Below are 22,024 nucleotides of genomic sequence, written 5' to 3'. Positions count from 1 at the left end.
TTTCCTGGTTTATGACTTGTTCATCCTGAACTTCCTGGTTCATGAACCAACTTAACTTAACCACAAAGAGAACAATAAAGAAAAGAAGCTAGAAAGTAACTACGTAATAATTCAGAATTATAGCGAGCCATTCATGACATAAAAAAAGCTGAGTAGTGACCCCTATAGGCGGGTGATCAGGACTATTTAACAGCCTGGGTTGGGACGTTTTTATATCTCCCATTCACTTCTATGAGATTTATGGAAACAGATAGCACAGCCCACAGATTCATATTCCAGTCCCGACCACCACACATGACAGGTTCTTATAAAACCACGGTATCAGGACATAAATTAAAAGGAATCTGTCAGTAGGATCAACTCTCCTCAGCGATCTATATGGGCATGCAGATCATAGGACGACGATTAATAGGATAGCTGTGATCCCATCTCTTATTCCAGAATTAATTACATTTTTCTTAATATGTAAATAAGCTGTTAGGATCTACGGGCCAGACATAGATCTCCCCAACAATCTGCCTGTGTGGCTCAGTGAAAGGAGGCGTCACCAGTGTGAGACATGTAGATCAGGAGAGGAGACTGTCAGTCATTACATGTCACACACTGGTATTGCCCCTATTCATTTATAATAAACTCTGGAGGCAGATTCTCAGAGAGATCTATGTCCGGCTCATAGATCTTAACAGCTCATTTACATATTAAGAAAAACATGGATTTCTCTGGAATAAGACATCTGATCACACATAATTTCATTCAATTTTCTATGACCTGTGTGCACACATACACAACCTAGGAGGGTTAATCCTACTGACAGATTCCCTTTAAGTTAAAGGGAGGGGAAAAAAAAAAACATTCTAACTTTTCGGACTGTGACAAGGCCAGTTTTGTCAGACCACGCAATTAATTCTGATCCCAGACCCCTAAATTATTTAGATTCCAGACTGTATGCCCAAAATATATGAAGACACCGATCTGGAGCCCAACGCAAGAACCAGGAAAAAAAATAATAATTTAGGCATTAAGTTAGTGACACACAAGCAACCCGGATGCTACTTAGTGTCAGGAGCTTGTATACAGGGCCCTGGAAAATCTGATGTGGCACAACTATTTACACCACTGCCAGGCTTTATTGTACAGCGCATGTGCAAGCCAAATGTGCATGCGCAGTGCAGGCCCAGCGACAGACAGCGCAGGCCCAGCGACAGACAGCGCAGGCCCAGCGACAGACAGCGCAGGCCCAGCAACAGACAGCGCAGGCCCAGCACCAGACAGCGCAGGCCCAGCAACAGACAGCGCAGGCCCAGCAACAGACAGCGCAGGCCCAGCAACAGACAGCGCAGGCCCAGCAACAGACAGCGCAGGCCCAGCAACAGACAGCGCAGGCCCAGCAACAGACAGCGCAGGCCCAGCAACAGACAGTGCAGGCCCAGCAACAGACAGCGCAGGCCCAGCAACAGACAGCGCAGGCCCAGCAACAGAAAGTGTGCTAAACCATGGTTGGCAAAAGCTTGTCTTTGTATTATAATGCTTCAGGCAGCGTATCCAACCATATACAGCCTCGTCTGTGCGTATACACATGCTCTGTATATACACACACAATTGCGGCGATACTAACTGCAGTAACACAGCCCAGCCCATGCGCAATCCTACAGTCTCCCTTCGCGGGGACGCATGCAATGTTAGTACAGCGGATTATTTTACACCACGTGACACAAGCCACACAATAACTGGACATTACTAATCCCGGGCAGAGCGCCCTATTGTCGCCTTAATAGAATTTCATCCCCTGCTGCAGACGACTCCCGAGCGAGCGCCTGATCCAAGGTAATAATCCAGGGCGGGAAAGGACCATAGAAGACGTTACCATCTCGCTGCCTATTGTGTCCTGTGAATTTAATACTTTTACACTTTTTTTCCGAATACAAGACATACAAGGGATTGAAAAGCCTCCCGGCGGGGGATTTACTAGCCACAATATATCACAGCGCAGGAGCTGCGAGGAATAAAAGCGGTGAGCGAGAGCGCGATACACCGACTGAATGAGACTAATGATCGCAAAATACCAGAAAAACTTGACATAAAGGGCCATAAAAGCCTCTCGGCAGGAGGCCGTGGGTATAAAGCGCACACTCCATAGAGGAGCGCGAGACGTGGAGGCCTCCATATTGTTTCCAGGTACACGAGTCGGAGGTCTGAGGTAGTCCCCGCCGCTGTCTGTGGCCAGCAATCACCACACAGGTCTCTTTTTACCGGGCCACTAAGAAATGAAAGCCGCGCGGTGAATGGCCGCCACGAGTGACCAGGACACTTTCCCTTTCAGTTTCATAAATCCCATAGTAACCAAAAACTGAACATTTACCCGAAATCTGAGCGGCGGCCTCGGTGTTCTGCAATACATACGTTGGGCTTAATTCCATCTACCGATCATCCGCCGATCTCTGCACTTCCTCTCTCAAACGGACGGGTGTGTGACCGACGTGTGGCTTCACTTGTTGCGTGTCCTCATGGCCCGAACACAGCGTACAGAGCCAGTTTCCCTACATCGTGCGGATATTTGACCACTGCAGCTGATCACTGTTCGCAGCACCGACGCGTTGGTCACAAGCTGTCAAATGCCCAAAATCGGCTGGAAGAGAAACTATAGAAACTGAATAAGGGTAGTGATCATTTATACGCATGCTAAAGTGGAGAATTCCTTAAGGGAGATATATATTAGTGGAGAATCCCTTTTAGAGCAAGTCAAAACTATTTTTGGGTACTCTGTAGGCAGACGGGCGCTCAGTTTGGATTATCAAATGTGGCAATTTTCACGCTTAGTTGAGCACGCCTCGGTAGGATAACACAGCAACAAACCCTCAGCTGTGAAAAATGGAATCAATCAGAAAGCCGGTGAAGAAGTGAGATAATATACTGAAAAATATAGCAAAAAAAAAAAAGTCATTAGGTGTTTGGCATGATAAAAATAAATAAATAAAAATCAGGTAACTGGTGGTCACTGCAGTCAGGTGTGTACAGGGAGAACTGGAAATAATAATTTGCATTTACTGCAAACTGGTCAAGATCAACTAAGGCAGGAGGAAGGGCAATGCAGAGCGGGCCGTAAAACATCAGGGTCCATCGTCTCCAGTATGTGAGAATAGGGGGCCAGCCTCCCAGGAGACAGCCGCAGCCATTACTGAGGCCTCCGCCAGCGAGGAAGCTCTAGGACAGCAGCTCAGAGCCGCCGGATCCACAGGATAAGAGGATTAACAGTCTTTAGATGGAGGGAAAAAAAAAAAACGGAATTCACTCTTCCGAAAACAATTGTGACGGATTAATAAAAATCAGGGGAAAAAAAATCAATTACAGTAGGCAAGGAAAAAATAATTTGACCTATGTAATGACAAATTATCAAATCTGGTGTAAACGGACCCCCAGAGCTTCACTGAGCCAAACATTTCATTTAAAGCCAAATCCGTGGGTCCGGTCCGGGAATCAATTTACAGACATCATCTCTGTCCCTATTGGGGCTCACAATCTAGATTCCCTATCAGTATGTCTGTGGAATGTGGGAGGAAACCGGAGAACCCGGAGGAAACCCACGCAAACACGGGGAGAACATACAGACTCCTTGCAGATGTTGTCCTTGGTGGGATTTGAACCCAGGACTCCAGCGCTGCAATGAAACAGTGCTAACCACTGAGCCACCATGCTGCCCACAATAAGCTCCGAATCTGAATGAGAAAAACGTGACTACATTGCAAGTCGCTTTGTAACACATGCAGGATGTACAGTAATAAAACGTCAGAGGATTTGGGTACAGTTATTTTATCTAATGGAGCCCCCTTAGACCAATGTCGCACATTGAAGGTGGTTTCTAGGCCAAAAAGAAACATCTACAGGCATTTCACATGACTGCAAAATCTTGACTGCGTGCAGTGAGCGCACTGTCACCATTACCCTGTAGATGTCACGTGACCACCATACATGAGATTGGGATACTTTGCACAAGATTCTCATCTGCTTCCCTCAATAGTGAATTCAGAGAAGCAGTTACATTTCGGTCATCATGTGACAACAACAATACAGAACTCGTATGTGACTTCTACAGGGTCATTGTGACAGTGTGCACATTGCATACTGTCAAGATTTAGCAATCTGCAGCCACAGACAGTCCGTAAAGTAATCAGAGATGTTTACATTTTTCTTTTTTCTACTTGGCGTCATGGATCAAAATTACCCACACACTGATGAGAAAGAGTATGAGAGAAATCACAGAAATCTGAATGAGGTCTTATAGGTTTGGCTGCGCTGACGAAACGCAAATGTATAGAAGTTAAAAATGTTCTGCAACTTTCCCAGCCTGGAACATTGGGGGTTAAAGTGTTAGTCTCAGTGAAGGAATATAGAAAAGTGGTGACTAAGATCCTCCATGGAGAAGAGCCAGAACTCCTGAGATCCATAGCGCTACATTGTCAGGGACATAATACATCAGCGGGTGCGGTGGAAGAATGGACGGCCCCCACTCCTCTCGACGAGACCCTTTTATCTATGCAGGCGGCGGATGTGCATAGATCTAATGCACAGAACATAAAACACATCGGGATCAGACGCTGCACTGACCTATAAAATGGAAGGTTTGGGGGGGCTCTTTTTTGCGTTCTCGAAAATGGGACAAAGGGGTCTTCTTAAAGGAGAACACTAGAGAAAATCCAGAGATTGTAACAATGCAGCAGCACAATCAGAGGAGCGGCGAATATCGGGGCAATGTACCTGGAGATGGAGTACCCTACAGTCAACTCAAAACTGCTGACAACAGAGAGCAATAGACGATATACAATGTATTCCCCCCAGCAAGAAAAGGGCCGTACAGGATGTGCTACACTGGACTTATCAAACCTGCAAACGGTGGAGGTACAAAGAGAAAGGTGGAAGGCATCACATTTAAAAAAAGGGGCACGCCACCTATAGACAAGGAACAAAGGGCAGCAACGTTAGGAATGATATACAAGATACTGATACCTGTCGGAGTACAGCACCCATCAGACGACACCAGGAGCGGACAGAGCGGGACCAGCACAGCTCCATGCACGGTGTAGTGGCCTTTCAGTGGGTACAGGTGACCCCTTAATAAGCTTTCTAGGGTCAGAAAACCCGTCCCCAGCAGGATATATAAAAAAAATATATAAATATATTCACCGGCCCTAGATCCTGAGCTGCAGCCAATCTGTTCACTCAGTGGCTCGTATCATTACGTCAGGCAGAACCATGAACTCTCAGATTGGCTGCAGCACTGTCGACGTGACGTCAACGCTGCAGACAATAACAGACACCGCAAGCAGCGAGGGAGACTCAGGAGGTTTAGGGCGAGCCTCGCCTCAGGAGGTTTTCTGAAACCGGAAAATACCTTTAAAATTTACAAAAATAATAATAGATAATCAGAATATCAGTTTCAGATAATCCCAGTAAAGTGGTTGTGCAGATTAGGAAACCCACAATCCTATAAACTAGTGGTGACCTGTGAGATAATAGGAGGGGTCTTGTGTTCAGGAGGGTAGCTACAAAGACTCTCCCAGCAGACTTCCTAGCCCGACCTGCATTATATAGACAAACTACTGATCCGAATAGACATGGTGTAATGCCATCACCAGCCTGTGGAGGTGCTGCAGCAAAATAAAACACTGACTGTCAAACTTCCACAGATAATCGCTGGGGGTCCCAACACAATGACGACATCTTATTGAGAAGGGACCCTTTTAAACAAGTAGAGATTGTAGAACTCTTACTACTGGAATTCATGTGTGGTTCATGTGCTCTGTCATAACAGACACCACTTGCAGCTTTCATCTCAGGGCACTGTCCGCTCTGCTCTACTCCCCCTGCACTGATGATGCCCTGAGATTAAAGCTGTAGAGGTGTTTGTGATCACACATTGCTCTGCTCTACTCAGTAGATGTAGTCAGATCAGGGTGGAGAGCCAGGCTGTGTGTCGTGTATTTATCACAGGAGAAAGCCTGATCTAAGCTTCTTTGGGGGGAGTGTTTGTTTTTGTTTTTTCACCCTGCAAGATTGTGATTGGACATCATCATACAGGGGGAAAAGGAACCACCCCAAAATATGCATCTCTGCCAGCGCCACTCTTACTTGAAGGACACATTACAATCTAAACTTTACAAGCCAATATCTCTGCACCGGAGATGAGAAAGTAAGTCTATTTGCTTTATTCAGCTCTGCGGCCGCTATTCCATGATGTGGCCAGCTTAATATGCAAATTTTACATTCCATTATTTTATTGCATTGTGCCTTGATGCTCAGTCGTAGCCAATGTTTTAAGCGTTTTTACTGGGACACATTGGTGTTTATCAGCTGCTTTGTTTCTAGTTTGTATATAGATTTATTGGCTCTGGCACTTTGGATTGTTTTGTACCTTTATGGTGGTTGTTATCTCCTCACTAGCACTTTATAGTTTGTATATCACAGTACTGTTACATCTCATAGCTTCCAGAGCCATGCACGAGTGAAGACCCTTAAATCTCCCCATAGCACTGGTGGACACAGACAGAAAAGAGCCCCTGTGTAAGAACAGTATATGGGCCCTTTGCAGTCCATGAGCTCATCATAATGTACAATTCCACACGTTTTGGAGATAGAAATGCGCCCCCTTACCTAGTAGGGCCCCTGTGTGGCTGCACAAGTTGCAGCAATGTAATGTCCTTGGCCGCCCCTGTCCCATACACCCTAGATAGCTGTAAACCAATACAACAGCAGTCATCTCGCCCAGCGCCCAAGTGCTCGCTCTGACAAGCACTCCTGTGATCACTACCAGAGAGTCGCCATCAGACATCTCTTAGACAGTCCAACAGTCTGAGACAGGACAGCGTATTCTTATCTCCCCAGGAACATTATCTGTCGAGGAAGAGTTGGGGGCCCCCAAACACAGACTGTAGGCCAAACCCATCGATATTGGCAGGTTCTTATTTTTGGGAAGTGTGGATACAGGACACCATTAAATTTTTTTAATTTATTTATTTTTTAAACCAATGGTGTAGAATACCATTTTTGAAACATTGCCTTTAATTTCATGTTAGAGGGTCAGTTGCTCAAAAAAATTGACTTTGTAAAAATATCTGAGCTTCCCCGATTCTGCTGCTCTTTTCAGTTTTGCTCTATGTCCCTCTATTGCAGAGTTATTCACATTTGTTTTTTTCTGGAGCACAATATGTGAAATCTCTTGTTTTGTAGTCTGATAGGCGTTTCTTCAGAGTCTTCTCTTTCACCCCTACCTCCCAGACACTGCCAATCACAGCTCAGCAGCCCCTGAAACTTATAGACTGTTAGATCAGCTGTTGAGTGGTTATTGGATGCCTCTGGGAACCAGGAAAGCACACGCCCCCAGAGATGACTCCTAACAAATGCCCAGGTGGACTGCAAGAAGAAATTTCACATACACATTTCAGAAGAAATAAATGTAAATATCTCTGCAATGGAGACACGCAGCAAAAAACGGAAAAGAGTGGCAGAATCAGGGGAGCTCTGGGATTTTACAGGTATTTAGTTTTTTTGAGCAATTCACAGATCTTCATTAATTACAGAGGTTATATTTTATGCACGTGGGTGCACACATCAGTTTTATGTATTTCTTTAGATTTTGGTGTCTAGGCAGAGCAATCATGACATCTCTCCATCACGTGGTATACAGTATAACAGTTTACTTTACAAGTCATGTGGGAAAACCGTCATTACTGAGCCGCTATATCCAGCGCCAGAAATAGGAACTTGAGGATGACTGGTGTTGGAATCCTTTCTAGTACGGATGAGACGGATCGCACGCTGTCTGCAGCGCTGTGCATAAATCACCTGCGGTGCAAACCCCTTCAATCACAGCTGCCTGACATCCTGCCACTGATTTAAAGGGACAGTGAAGCTACAGAATTAGAAATGTAGTCTCGCGTTTATCACAGGAACTTCAGTGAAAATTTTATGTTTTCAATTAAAAGAATTCTATTTTGAGCCCTTCAGACTCCACATTGGATACATCAAAAGTTAAGAATGGATTTTTAACCTCTGGGTGCAAACAAGAATGATCCAATTTACAGAGGTTTAAAAAAAAAAATAGATTTTTCTTTTTTCTTAAACAGAGTGGGCGCGGTTTGCTTTAATGGGAGACGCTGATGGAAAGGGATGAGTCCATAGGCATTAGGGATATGCGAGCATGCTCGGATAAGGTGTTATCTGAGCATGCTCAGGTGCTAACCGAGTGCCCCCGGGTGTGCTCGAATAATAAGCCTGAGTCGCTGCGGCTGCATGTCTCACGCAGGGTTGGACTCAGAGTCATGAAAATTGAGGAGTCGGAGTTGGAGGTTTGGCTTAAAGACTCCACAGCTCTGGTCTCCCGGCTCTTAGACAGCCACAACACATGAAGGGATTTCCTAAAAAACAGATAATCCCTGCATGTGTTGTAACTGTCGAACAGCCGCAAGACATGCAGCCGCAGCGACTTGAACATATTATTGAGCACGCCGAAGGCACTCGGCTAGCACACGAGCATGCTGAGATAACACCTTATCCGAGCACGCTCACTCATCACTAGTAGGCATACATTTGCCAAATGGGAGCAGTGAGGTAGACAGTCCAGGCAGAAGATCAAATGGAAAATTTTGGAAAATTAAAAAAGTAAACTGTGCCTTACTCACTCTCCAGGATCCAGCGCTGAGTCTCCGCAGCTGCTTCCGGTGTCTGGCATTGTCTGCAGCGCTCACGTCACATCCATAGCGCTTCAGCCAATCAGCGTCTTGTGCTGTCAACTCGGGCAGAGCTCAGTGATCGGCTGCAGCGCTGCAGATTGTCGTCCGTGCTGCTGGCACAGGGACATTAATGGGGGGCACAGACTGACTACAGAAATCACTTTCTGTAAAGTTGCGGCTATGGAGGGCGGACGGGATAATTGCACTCATCATTACATATCTCGGAGGGGTCTGGGAATACACCGGGGTCATGAGCCGTGCATGCACCCTGCCATATGTGCCAGACTCCGCCGCCATACACGGGCTCCCAGAAACACAAAGGACTGTGCGGCCATGAATAATATCTGCCGGGAAATCCAGCAGACAATGAGAAATCACAACAAAGCAACGCCAGACACCTGGAAATGCAACATCTCCACTCCCACAGAGTCATGAGTGGGAAACACACAGATCTCCACAGGAGGGCGCTGCACGGAAGTATTCCAGTAATCCGGCACCATCGTCACTGACACCGTATCATCAGAAATCACATTATATATTCCGGATTACCAGGTGCTGGATTAAAGGAATTTCTAACATGTACATAAAAAGCATAAAAGATAACGGCTGAATCAGCAATGGTCCTCGATAGTCAGAAGAGGGGTCCCGTGACCCCTGTAGGAACAGCAAGGGGGTAGTCGCACATTCCCCCTCCCGGCAGAAGATATCAGTGCTATAGGATATGAATGGACCGACACCAGCACGGCACGACGTGGCCACAAGAAGGAGTATTAGGCCTGCAAAATGGACGCTATTCACTGACAGTAAGCAGAGCTCTCACCAACATAAGACCCGTACAATTAATACGGGGAAGAGTCTTTGCAAATGCGCAGAGTCGTGATGGCCAGAACTTTTGCTTCGCTGCAGTATTTGCCTCCCCTCTATGTAGAGGAAGAGGATACAGCCCACCCCAGGGAGGAGCCCGAGAGGAAAATCAACAAAATCCTGGTATCTACAGGGTAGAGATTCCAGCGTGCCTCCCCCCACAGGGCAACAACTGCACCCACACAATCCAGATTAACGCTAATGAGATGCAACAAGCCGTCAATCACAGGACGACCCTCGGAGCTGTCAATCATCTGACTGCAAACCACAAGAATGCAGATCCTTAAAGGGCAAGGAAATCCACACTAGGGGGCACCACAGAGCCCAGCACTCACCTCGCACACACAGGAGAGACATGGCCTCTGTCGGTGGGGATCACTCCAAGGAACATGAGGTAAGTGAGGTCATCCTGCAGGAGAAATCAGAAGCATTAACACTCGGGCAACACCGATGCCACCCGGGCACAGAAGAGCGGGAGGGCATAACTGGTGAAATAGCAACCAACTAAGGAGCGGTGAAGGTGAGAAGATATGGGGAAAACAAATGACTGTACATTATACCCAGGAGGGGGGGATACAACAGTAGATTATACCCAGGAGGGGGGGGATACAACAGTAGATTATACCCAGGAGGGGGGGGATACAACAGTAGATTATACCCAGGAGGGGGGGGATACAACAGTAGATTATACCCAGGAGGGGGGGGATACAACAGTAGATTATACCCAGGAGGGGGGGGATACAACAGTAGATTATACCCAGGAGGGGGGGGATACAACAGTAGATTATACCCAGGAGGGGGGGATACAACAGTAGATTATACCCAGGAGGGGGGGGATACAACAGTAGATTATACCCAGGAGGGGGGGGATACAACAGTAGATTATACCCAGGAGGGGGGGGATACAACAGTAGATTATACCCAGGAGGGGGGGGGATACAACAGTAGATTATACCCAGGAGGGGGGGGATACAACAGTAGATTATACCCAGGAGGGGGGGATACAACAGTAGATTATACCCAGGAGGGGGGGGATACAACAGTAGATTATACCCAGGAGGGGGGGGATACAACAGTAGATTATACCCAGGAGGGGGGGATACAACAGTAGATTATACCGAGGAGGGGGGGGATACAACAGTAGATTATACCCAGGAGGGGGGGATACAACAGTAGATTATACCCAGGAGGGGGGATACAACAGTAGATTATACCCAGGAGGGGGGGGGATACAACAGTAGATTATACCCAGGAGGGGGGGGGGGGATACAACAGTAGATTATACCCAGGAGGGGGATATAACAGTGGATTACACATAGGAGGGGGGATATAACAGTAGATTATACACAGGAGGGGGATATAACAGTAAATCATACACAGGAGTGGGATATAACAGTGGATTATACACAGGAGGGGGATATAACAGTGGATTACACACAGGAGGGGGATATAACAGTAGATTATACACAGGAGGGGGATATAACAGTGGATTATACACAGGAGGGGGGATATAACAGTAGATTATACACAGGAGGGGGATATAACAGTAAATCATACACAGGAGTGGGATATAACAGTAGATTATACACAGGAGGGGGATATAACAGTGGATTATACACAAGAGGGGGGATATAACAGTAGATTATACAGAGGAGGGGGATATAACAGTAGATTATACAGAGGAGGGGGATATAACAGTAGATTATACACAGGAGGGGGATATAACAGTAAATCATACACAGGAGTGGGATATAACAGTGGATTATACACAGGAGGGGGGATATAACAGTAGATTATACACAGGAGGGGGGATATAACAGTAGATTATACAGAGGAGGGGGATATAACAGTAGATTATACAGAGGAGGGGGATATAACAGTAGATTATACACAGGAGGGGGATATAACAGTAAATCATACACAGGAGTGGGATATAACAGTGGATTATACACAGGAGGGGGGATATAACAGTAGATTATACACAGGAGGGGGGATATAACAGTAGATTATACACAGGAGGGGGGATATAACAGTAGATTATACACATGAGGGGGGATATAACAGTAGATTACACACATGAGGGGGGATACAACAGTGGATTACACACAGGAGGGGGGATATAACAGTAGATTATACACAGGAGGGGGGATATAACAGTGGATTATACACAGGAGGGGGGATATAACAGTAGATTATACACAGGAGGGGGATATAACAGTAGATTATACACATGAGGGGGGATACAACAGTGGATTACACACAGGAGGGGGGATATAACAGTAGATTATACACAGGAGGGGGATATAACAGTGGATTACACACAGGAGGGGGGATATAACAGTAGATTATACACAGGAGGGGGATATAACAGTGGATTATACACAGGAGGGGGGATATAACAGTAGATTATACACAGGAGGGGGATATAACAGTGGATTATACACAGGAGGGGGATATAACAGTAAATCATACACAGGAGTGGGATATAACAGTAGATTATACACAGGAGGGGGGATATAACAGTAGATTATACAGAGGAGGGGGATATAACAGTAGATTATACACAGGAGGGGGATATAACAGTAAATCATACACAGGAGTGGGATATAACAGTGGATTATACACAGGAGGGGGGATATAACAGTAGATTATACAGAGGAGGGGGATATAACAGTAGATTATACACAGGAGGGGGGATATAACAGTAGATTATACACAGGAGGGGGATATAACAGTAGATTATACACATGAGGGGGGATACAACAGTGGATTACACACAGGAGGGGGGATATAACAGTAGATTATACACAGGAGGGGGGATATAACAGTAGATTATACACAGGAGGGGGGATATAACAGTAGATTATACACAGGAGGGGGATATAAGTGGATTATACACAGGAGGGGGGATATAACAGTAGATTATACACAGGAGGGGGATATAACAGTGGATTATACACAGGAGGGGGGATATAACAGTAGATTATACACAGGAGGGGGATATAACAGTAGATTATACAGAGGAGGGGGATATAACAGTAGATTATACACAGGAGGGGGGATATAACAGTAGATTATACAGAGGAGGGGGATATAACAGTGGATTATACACAAGATTGGGGATATAACAGTAGATTATACAGAGGAGGGGGGATATAACAGTAGATTATACAGAGGAGGGGGATATAACAGTGGATTATACACAGGAGGGGGGATATAACAGTAGATTATACACAGGAGGGGGGATATAACAGTGGATTATACACAGGAGTGGGATATAACAGTAGATTATACACAGGAGGGGGGATATAACAGTGGCTTATACACAGGAGTGGGATATAACAGTAGATTATACAGAGGAGGGGGATATAACAGTGGATTATACACAGGAGGGGGATATAACAGTGGATTATACAGAGGAGGGGGATATAACAGTAGATTATACACAGGAGGGGGATATAACAGTAGATTATACAGAGGAGGGGGATATAACAGTAGATTATACACAGGAGGGGGGATATAACAGTGGATTATACACAGGAGGGGGGATATAACAGTAGATTATACACAGGAGAGGGATATTACATAATATTTGGGGGATACATTACTATAGCCGCACAGACAGGGGGCGCAGTGCACACAGCGGGCATTACCGGCAGGGATGGAGGCAGATAACGCAGGCATCGAGAGGAGGCGGCAGCACAGAGAAGAGAAGAGAAGCCGCTGCCGCCGGGAGAAGTGAAGCGAAGTTATAAAAGCACGGATCCCGGTCCCCGGAGTCGCCGCTCACCTCCGCTCTGCACCCGGTCCCAGTCCCGGCCGCTGTCACTCGGCGGACAATCCCTGACAGCAGGTGCTCGGCAGGCGGACACAACAGTCAGTGTGAGGGGAAAGATCCCGACTTCTGCTCCTCCTACTCCAATACACACAGCACACACCCCTCTCCTCCCTGCATGGTTCAGCTCACCTACGGCAGCCCCAGGGGAAGGCCCGACCCATCCCACAGTCACACAGGGGGAGCAAAGGCGGTGGAGTGACACCGCACAGGTGACAGGGATGATTGACGTGGAGCTGGTGTAGCAGCCAATAGTGGTGAAGAGGCGTGTCCATGCGACAGGTGGGCGTGGTCGTTTGACAAAGTCTGAAGTGGTACAGTAGGACGATCTACTGCTGTGTTCGTCCGCGGGGCGGAGCACACCTGTCTGCCGTGCAGGGATACGCTCACCTGGAGAACTATTTTGTAGAACTTTATTGTGTGTGATCCTGAGGTATCTAAGCCTAGTATGTGATCCTGTCCCGGAGTAGAGGTATAATCTAAGCCTTGTATGTGATACTGTCCCCTGAGCGGAGGTATCTAAGCCTAGTATGTGATCCTGTCCCCTGAGCGGAGGTATCAGCCTAGTATGTGATCCTGTCCCCTGAGCGGAGGTATCAGCCTAGTATGTGATCCTGTCCCCTGAGCGGAGGTATCTAAGCCTAGTATGTGATCCTGTCCCCTCAGCGGAGGTATCTCAGCCTAGCATGTGATCCTGTCCCGGAGTAGAGGTATAATCTAAGCCTTGTATGTGATACTGTCCCCTGAGCGGAGGTATCTAAGCCTAGTATGTGATGCTGTCCCCTGAGCGGAGGTATCTCAGCCTAGCATGTGATACTGTCCCCTGAACGGAGGTATCTAAGCCTAGTATGTGATACTGTCCCCTGAGCGGAGGTATCTAAGCCTAGTATGTGATGCTGTCCCCTGAGCGGAGGTATCTCAGCCTAGTATGTGATACTGTCCCTGAGCAGAGGTATCTAAGCCTAGTATGTGATCCTGTCCCCTGAGCGGAGGTATCTAAGCCTAGTATGTGATCCTGTCCCCTGAGCGGAGGTATCTAAGCCTAGCATGTGTTACTGTCCCCTGAGCGGAGGTATCTAAGCCTAGTATGTGATCCTGTCCCCTGAGCGGAGGTATCTAAGCCTAGTATGTGATACTGTCCCCTGAGCGGAGGTATCTAAGCCTAGTATGTGATACTGTCCCGGAGTAGAGGTATCTAAGCCTAGTAAGTGATACTGTCCCGGAGTAGAGGTATCTAAGCCTAGTAAGTGATACTGTCCCGGAGTAGAGGTATCTAAGCCTAGTATGTGATACTGTCCCTAAGCGGAGGTATCTAAGTCTAGTAAGTGATACTGTCCCGGAGTAGAGGTATCTAAGCCTAGTATGTGACACTGTCCCCTGAGCGGAGGTATCTAAGCCTAGTATGTAATCCTTTCCCCTGAGCGGAGGTATCTAAGCCTAGTAAGTGATACTGTCCCGGAGTAGAGGTATCTAAGCCTAGTATGTGATACTGCGAAAGAGAACTGTGCGCACCACTATATGAGGCTCCAACACCGTTATCAATAATAAGAAGAAACCCGGCACTCAACTTTGAAGTGATCAATCTGGTCATTTAATATGATTCACTGTAGTTGTGAAAAAACGTTTCGGTCTTACATCAGACCTTCTTCAGTTACAAGTTCCTATTGGTTTGCTAATGCCAATAGGTGCAGTAGCAGATCACTGGATCCAGGGGACTGTGTATCCTGGAAAAAAAGAGTAATGAAGCCTGATTGGTGCTAGATGAGGTGTATGGCGTGCCGCAGTGGCTAGGAGAGGATGCGGTGTCCACCTAGCGGTATCTAGAGGTATCTAAGCCTAGTATGTGATACTGTCTCCATAGCTCAGGTATCTAAGCTTATTATCTGTGATTTTGTTTCCTGAGCTTGTGTATCTAAGCTTATGTGTGATGGTGTCTCCTGAGCTTGTGTAGCTAAGCATATTATGTATTATGCTGTCTCCAGAGATCATGTATCTAAGCTTATTATGAGTGATGCTATCTCCTGAGCTTGTGTATTTAAGGTTATTATGAGTGATACTGTTTCATGGGCTTGTGTATCTAAGCTTATTATGTGTGATGCTGTCTCCAGAGTTCATGTATCTAAGCAGATAATGTATGATACTGTCTCCTGATCTTGCGTATCTAAGTTTTTTATGTGTGATACAATCCCTGATGTCAGTTTTCTCATCTTTGTGCTGACATTGTGTGATACTGTCTATTGGAGTTGGATGGATTGTGTATCCAAGCTTATGTGTGATACTGTCATATTACGTTTTAAAGAACCTCATATTGGTAGGGTTTATTGAATCAGGAGGGGCACAAAAGAAACCCTAGAATGTTGTGTTAATGTAATAAAATCTAGCTTTTATTTGTTATATCTAGAGAAGATAACAGACCCCAATCACCGTGCAGCTATAGTGCTGGCTGTGTTCACTCTGCACGTGATACCCTGTGGTGAGTGTCTGCCTGACAGCGGAGGTTGGCACCCTACTTTTCAGCAGATATGGCGCCCCCCCCCCCCACCACCACCACGGCGGCTGACCCTTTTTTGATAAATAACAAACTGTATATTCCCTAGATATGGATTACGGCATGGGACTGACTGTACGCCGGACAGGTATGGGTATATTGTTGGTTTGTTATTTTTTCATTTTTTACAGGAGATCGAGGACGTCGCATGGATTAGCAGTAACAATAAAATGGTCAAACTGTGTTCAGTGTTTTATTTCATTAAAATACTTTATTCTGGCTGTGTCTTCATTTAACCCTTTAACAACTATAGGATTAGTAATGGATAGGTATCTTATTGACACCTCTCCATTACTAAGCCAGCTTGATGTCATCTTACAATACAAAGGTGACATCAACACCACAACTATTACCCCATATGCCACCACTACAGGGCAAGTGGGAAGAGCGAGGCTAAGTGCCGGAATTAGCGCATCTTACAGATGCGCCTTTTCTGGGGTGGCTGAGTGCTGATGTTTTTAGCCAGGTGGGGCCAATATCCATGGTCCCTTCCTAGGCTTTTAATATCAGCCCGCAGTTGTCTGCATAGCCTTTGCTGGTTATTAATTATGGGGCAAGCCCACGTCATATTTTTTTTTAGGTCCCCCATTTTAATAGCCAGTAAAGGCTAAGTATACAGCTGTGAGCTGAAATTAATAGCCTGGGATGCTCCATGGGTATTACCCTCTTCCCAGGCTATAAACATCTGCCCCCAGTCACTGGCTTTCCCTCTGCTGGTTTTGAAAATTGCGCGAGAGCCCACACCATTTTTTTTCCAATAAATAATTGTTTATTAATTAAATACATGTCCAGAAATTTGCACACACACACTAATTGTATTTATCACACACATCTATATATCTAACTATTCTGCATGGATTTAGTGTATGTAAACCATGTCTCCTATCCTGTCAGCTCCTGCATTGATTGTACAGAAGCCAACAAATTAATTAATGGCTAATCTTCATCTACAGTGGGGCAAAAAAGTATTTAGTCATTCAGCAATAGTGCAGGTTCCACCACTTAAAAAGATGAGAGGCGTCTGTAATTTACATCATAGATAGACCTCAACTATGGGAGACAAACTGAGAAAAAAAAATCCAGAAAATCACATTGTCTGTTTTTTTATCATTTTATTTGCATATTATGGTGGAAAATAAGTATTTGGTCAGAAACAAAATTTCATCTCATTACTTTGTAATATATCCTTTGTTGGCAATGACAGAGGTCAAACATTTTCTGTAAGTCTTCACAAGGTTGCCACACACTGTTGTTGGTATGTTGGCCCATTCCTCCATGCAGATCTCCTCTAGAGCAGTGATGTTTTTGGCTTTTCGTTTGGCAACACGGACTTTCAACTCCCTCCAAAGGTTTTCTATAGGGTTGAGATCTGGAGACTGGCTAGGCCACTCCAGGACCTTGAAATGCTTCTTACGAAGCCACTCCTTCGTTGCCCTGGCGGTGTGCTTTGGATCATTGTCATGTTGAAAGACCCAGCCACGTTTCATCTTCAATGCCCTTGCTGATGGAAGGCGGTTTGCACTCAAAATCTCACGATACATGGCCCCATTCATTCTTTCATGTACCCGGATCAGTCGTCCTGGCCCCTTTGCAGAGAAACAGCCCCAAAGCATGATGTTTCCACCACCATGCTTTACAGTAGGTATGGTGTTTGATGGATGCAACTCAGTATTCTTTTTCCTCCAAACACGACAAGTTGTGTTTCTACCAAACAGTTCCAGTTTGGTTTCATCAGACCATAGGACATTCTCCCAAAACTCCTCTGGATCATCCAAATGCTCTCTAGCAAACTTCAGACGGGCCCAGACATGTACTGGCTTAAGCAGTGGGACACGTCTGGCACTGCAGGATCTGAGTCCATGGTGGCGTAGTGTGTTACTTATGGTAGGCCTTGTTACATTGGTCCCAGCTCTCGGCAGTTCATTCACTAGGTCCCCCGCGTGGTTCTGGGATTTTTGCTCACCGTTCTTGTGATCATTCTGACCCCACGGGGTGGGATTTTGCGTGGAGCCCCAGATCGAGGGAGATTATCAGTGGTCTTGAATGTCTTCCATTTTCTAATTATTGCTCCCACTGTTGATTTCTTCACTCCAAGCTGGTTGGCTATTGCAGATTCAGTCTTCCCAGCCTGGTGCAGGGCTACAATTTTGTTTCTGGTGTCCTTTGACAGCTCTTTGGTCTTCACCATAGTGGAGTTGGAGTCAGACTGTTTGAGGGTGTGCACAGGTGTCTTTTTATACTGATAACAAGTTTAAACAGGTGCCATTACTACAGGTAATGAGTGGAGGAAAGAGGAGACTCTTAAAGAAGAAGTTACAGGTCTGTGAGAGCCAGAAATCTTGATTGTTTGTTTCTGACCAAATACTTATTTTCCACCATAATATGCAAATAAAATGATAAAAAAACAGACAATGTGATTTTCTGGATTTTTTTTTCTCAGTTTGTCTCCCATAGTTGAGGTCTAACTATGATGTAAATTACAGACGCCTCTCATCTTTTTAAGTGGTGGAACTTGCACTATTGCTGACTGACTAAATACTTTTTTGCCCCACTGTATATCTCTATGCAATATAAAGATATATATATATATTTGTGTGTGTCACTAACACACATATATATATATATATATATATATCCACGAATAAGAAAAGATGCAGCAGCACTCACCGATCCTTGAAGTAGTGTGGTTCCTTTATTCAATCATAATAAAAAAAGCCTTACACGGCTCAGGGGTGTGCAAGACAAAGAAGTGTGCAGGTACCGACGACGTCCGTTTCGCGCTCGACACAGCGCTTCCACGGGTCAGCTTTTTTATTATGATTGAATAAAGGAACCACACTACTTCAAGGATCGGTGAGTGCTGCTGCATCTTTTCTTACTTGTGGATGGTTATACTGCTTTTTCTATGCAAGCACCCGACATCTGAAGGCGAGATTCTGGCATACACCAAGCATGACTGATGCCCGATTTCTGGTTGACCGCGACGTCACAAAAGGTCCTTCTCGGCACGCAATGCATCCTTGGGAATGGAAGCCGCCGCATGCACCGCTGACGGCCAGGAGAACTCCGGGGGCCGTCGGAAGGTAAGTATATCCATATTTTTTCTTTTTATAATTTTTTTTTTTACACGAATATGGATCCCAGGGCCTGAAGGAGAGTCTCCTCTCCTCCAGACCCTGGGAACCATCCGGGACCGCTCCCTGCATACGCCGTATAAGGCCAGTCTCACACGTCCAGATAATTTCGGTACCGGAAAAATCGGTACCGGAATTATCCGTGTCCGTGTGCCCGTGCGTTTCTGTGGCACATCAGTGTGGCACACGTGCGGCACACGTGTGCCGACTGGGTACCACACGCACCGTACAGGAGACAGCGCTAGAGATAAGCGCTGTCCCCCCCACGTGGTGCTGAAGCCGCCATTCATATCTTCTCTGCAGCAGCGTTAGCTGTAGAGAAAATATGAATAATCCTTTTTTTTTTTTTGTTTCTCGTGTTTAACATAAAGATCCACGTCCACACCCCCCTCCCACCCCCTGTGCGCCCGCCTGCTTTTATTAAAATACTCACCCGGCTCCCTCGCTGGTGCTGCTTCCTGTTCTGGCCGCACCTTCTACTGTATTAGCGGTCACGTGGGCCCGCCGATTACAGTCATGAATATGCGGCTCCACCTCCCATAGGGATGGAGCCGCATATTCATTTCTGTAATGGGCGGCCCCATGTGACCGCATACAGGAGAAGCTGCGGCCAGGACAGGACACTGCGAGGGAGGCGGGTGAGTATTTTAATAACAGCGGGCGGGCGCACAGGGGGTGGGAGGGGGGTGGGGACAGGGATCTTTATGTTAAACACGAGAAACAAAAAAAAAAAGGATTTTTCATATCTTCTCTACAGCAAACGCTGCTGCAGAGAAGATATGAATGGTGGCTTCAGCACCATGTGGGGGGGACAGCGCTTACTGTAGCGCTGTCTCCTGCACGGCACACGGACTGCAAACGGACAGCGTCCGTGTGCGGTACGTGTTTTACACGGACCCATTGACTTTGGCACACGGAGACACGGTCCGCAAAAAATCAATGACATCTGCACAGATGCATTGATTTCAATGTGTCTACGTGTGTCAGTGGCTCCGGTACGTGAGGAAACTGTCACCACACGTACCGGAGCCACTGACGTGTGAAACCGGCCTAAGACAACACCCGGTGTATAAAATGACCCCCAAAAAGTTGGGGGTCGTCTTATGCCCAGTCGTCTTATACGCCGAAAAATATATATATTATTATATATATTGAAGAATATTTGGTTTTAAAAGGAAGTGTACAGTTGTGTATTACAATGCAATTTTAACATGAACTTGTACATACAGAGAACTGCCGTATGTGTATCCAAGCTTATGTGTGATGCTGAGCGAGTGTATCCAAGCTTAAGATAAGTTTGTAGAACAAATTTCTTTTTTTGGTTTGACGATGACATTTGGGAACGTTACCCCAACGCTGCCACTTTTATATGCAACAGATTTTCTGAGCTGAAAAATTTGGCTAAATAGACTGTGCAGTGAATACCCCCCCCCCCCTTGTGCGTGGACCCTCCAGCTGCTTTATCCCAGCAATTACCACAGAAATGGGCCCCTGATGTGACCCCGGCAGCTGATTGTTCCCTATGAAGCTTCTCACAGACCGGAGTTTCCCTCTAGTGGCTGCTGTTGGGATCTACAGTGCGGAGTACAATGAGTCGGGTTTTTTTTCCTTTTGGCTTATACAATCTTCACAATAGGACGCCAAATTTTCTTTTTCTTTCCGGGAGCCGTGTTCTTCTAGTTTGGTTACACATTTTCCACTTAGGCATATGAGTGGGATGGGAGCTCTTATGGCCATCTTGGTTGTAAGGCGATGTTCACATTGAGGGTTTTCTTTTCAAAAGTTCAAACACCAAGTAGGCACCGCTTCAGGAAACTAATTTTGGGGGGGAAAATTTTGTTTTTCTGAAAAATTTCCTAGAGCTTTTTTTTTACTGAATTTTCTTTTGCAGCTTTTGGATTCAGTTTAGAAAGGTTTCCATCAGGATAATTTTTAAAAACGTGACATGCTTTTTCTTTTTTCAAGAGTTTTCAAAACCTCTTCAAGAAAAAAAGTTCTTTACATGGGCTGTGTGTGCACCAAGGCGAATCTAGGTTTTCCTCCACCAAATAAGATCAGAGGAATACAGCACCAGAACCACCATCCGTACATGAATAAAGCACCAGAACCACCATTAATTCATGCAGACAGAACCACCAACAGTACAGAAATACAGCACCATCAGTACAGGAATACATCATCAGAACCACCAACAGTACAAAAATACAGCATCACAACCACCAATAATACATGAAAACAGCAACAGAACCATCATCCGTACATGAATAAAGCACCAGAACCACCATTAATTCATGCAGACAGAACCACCAACAGTACAAAAATACAGCATCACAAACATTATCAGTACATGAATACATCATCAGAACCACTATCAGTATATGTATACATCACCAGAACCACCATCAGCACATGAATACATCACCAAAACTTCCAGGTGTACAGGAAAAAATCATCAGAGCAACTATCCTTTCAGGATTGCATCACCAGAACTACCAACAATGTAGAAACACAGCATCATAACCATCATCAGTGTCATGACACAGTTGTCGGGTGACCCTACCACTAGGGAGCGCCCTAGCTCTCCCTATTCCCCGGGATACTTCTGAAGGTGAAGATGCTGGGGCCTCCACCCTTGCCTTATCTCCTGAGTTATCCCTCCATCTGTTCTCTTCACCCACCCAGGGAAGATGGAAGCTATTGTGCACCGCAGTACACCAGGCCAACAAACAAGGCTACACAAACAACAGAAAACTCCAGGTATACATACAAAATATTCACTTACATATAACAGGAATGCATCGGGGAGTGGAGGATGGGGAATAAACTAAAGTGAAGAAGGGAAGGGAATTATCACACTTACAAACCACGCAACAGTCATAGATAACGCCTCATATGAACACCTTTTCCTCCTGAAGCCATG

General features: G+C 45.8%; 1 protein-coding gene across 6 annotated transcripts in view; it reads right to left on the bottom strand.

Annotated features, from left to right (window-relative positions):
* The window catches only part of UNC13B (unc-13 homolog B), a 328,189-nt gene extending 314,607 nt beyond the window's left edge, over positions 1–13,582 (bottom strand). For 3 of the 6 annotated variants that reach the window (XM_077284734.1, XM_077284753.1, XM_077284769.1), the window contains exons 1-2: positions 13,241–13,498; positions 9,923–9,996 (exon numbers count right to left, since the gene is read on the bottom strand). In XM_077284734.1, coding sequence (XP_077140849.1) covers positions 9,923–9,944 — 22 coding nt within the window. In that variant the 5' untranslated portion in view covers positions 9,945–9,996; positions 13,241–13,498. Of the gene's footprint in view, positions 1–9,922; positions 9,997–13,240 lie in introns of all 6 variants that reach the window. The other 3 variants (XM_077284764.1, XM_077284742.1, XM_077284725.1) reach the window with 3 other exon arrangements.
* Positions 13,583–22,024: the final 8,442 nt, after the last annotated feature.

This window comes from Ranitomeya variabilis, chromosome 1, assembly GCF_051348905.1.
Source record: "Ranitomeya variabilis isolate aRanVar5 chromosome 1, aRanVar5.hap1, whole genome shotgun sequence".
Lineage (NCBI taxonomy): Eukaryota > Metazoa > Chordata > Amphibia > Anura > Dendrobatidae > Ranitomeya > Ranitomeya variabilis.
This window is presented reverse-complemented; position numbering and strand designations above follow the sequence as displayed.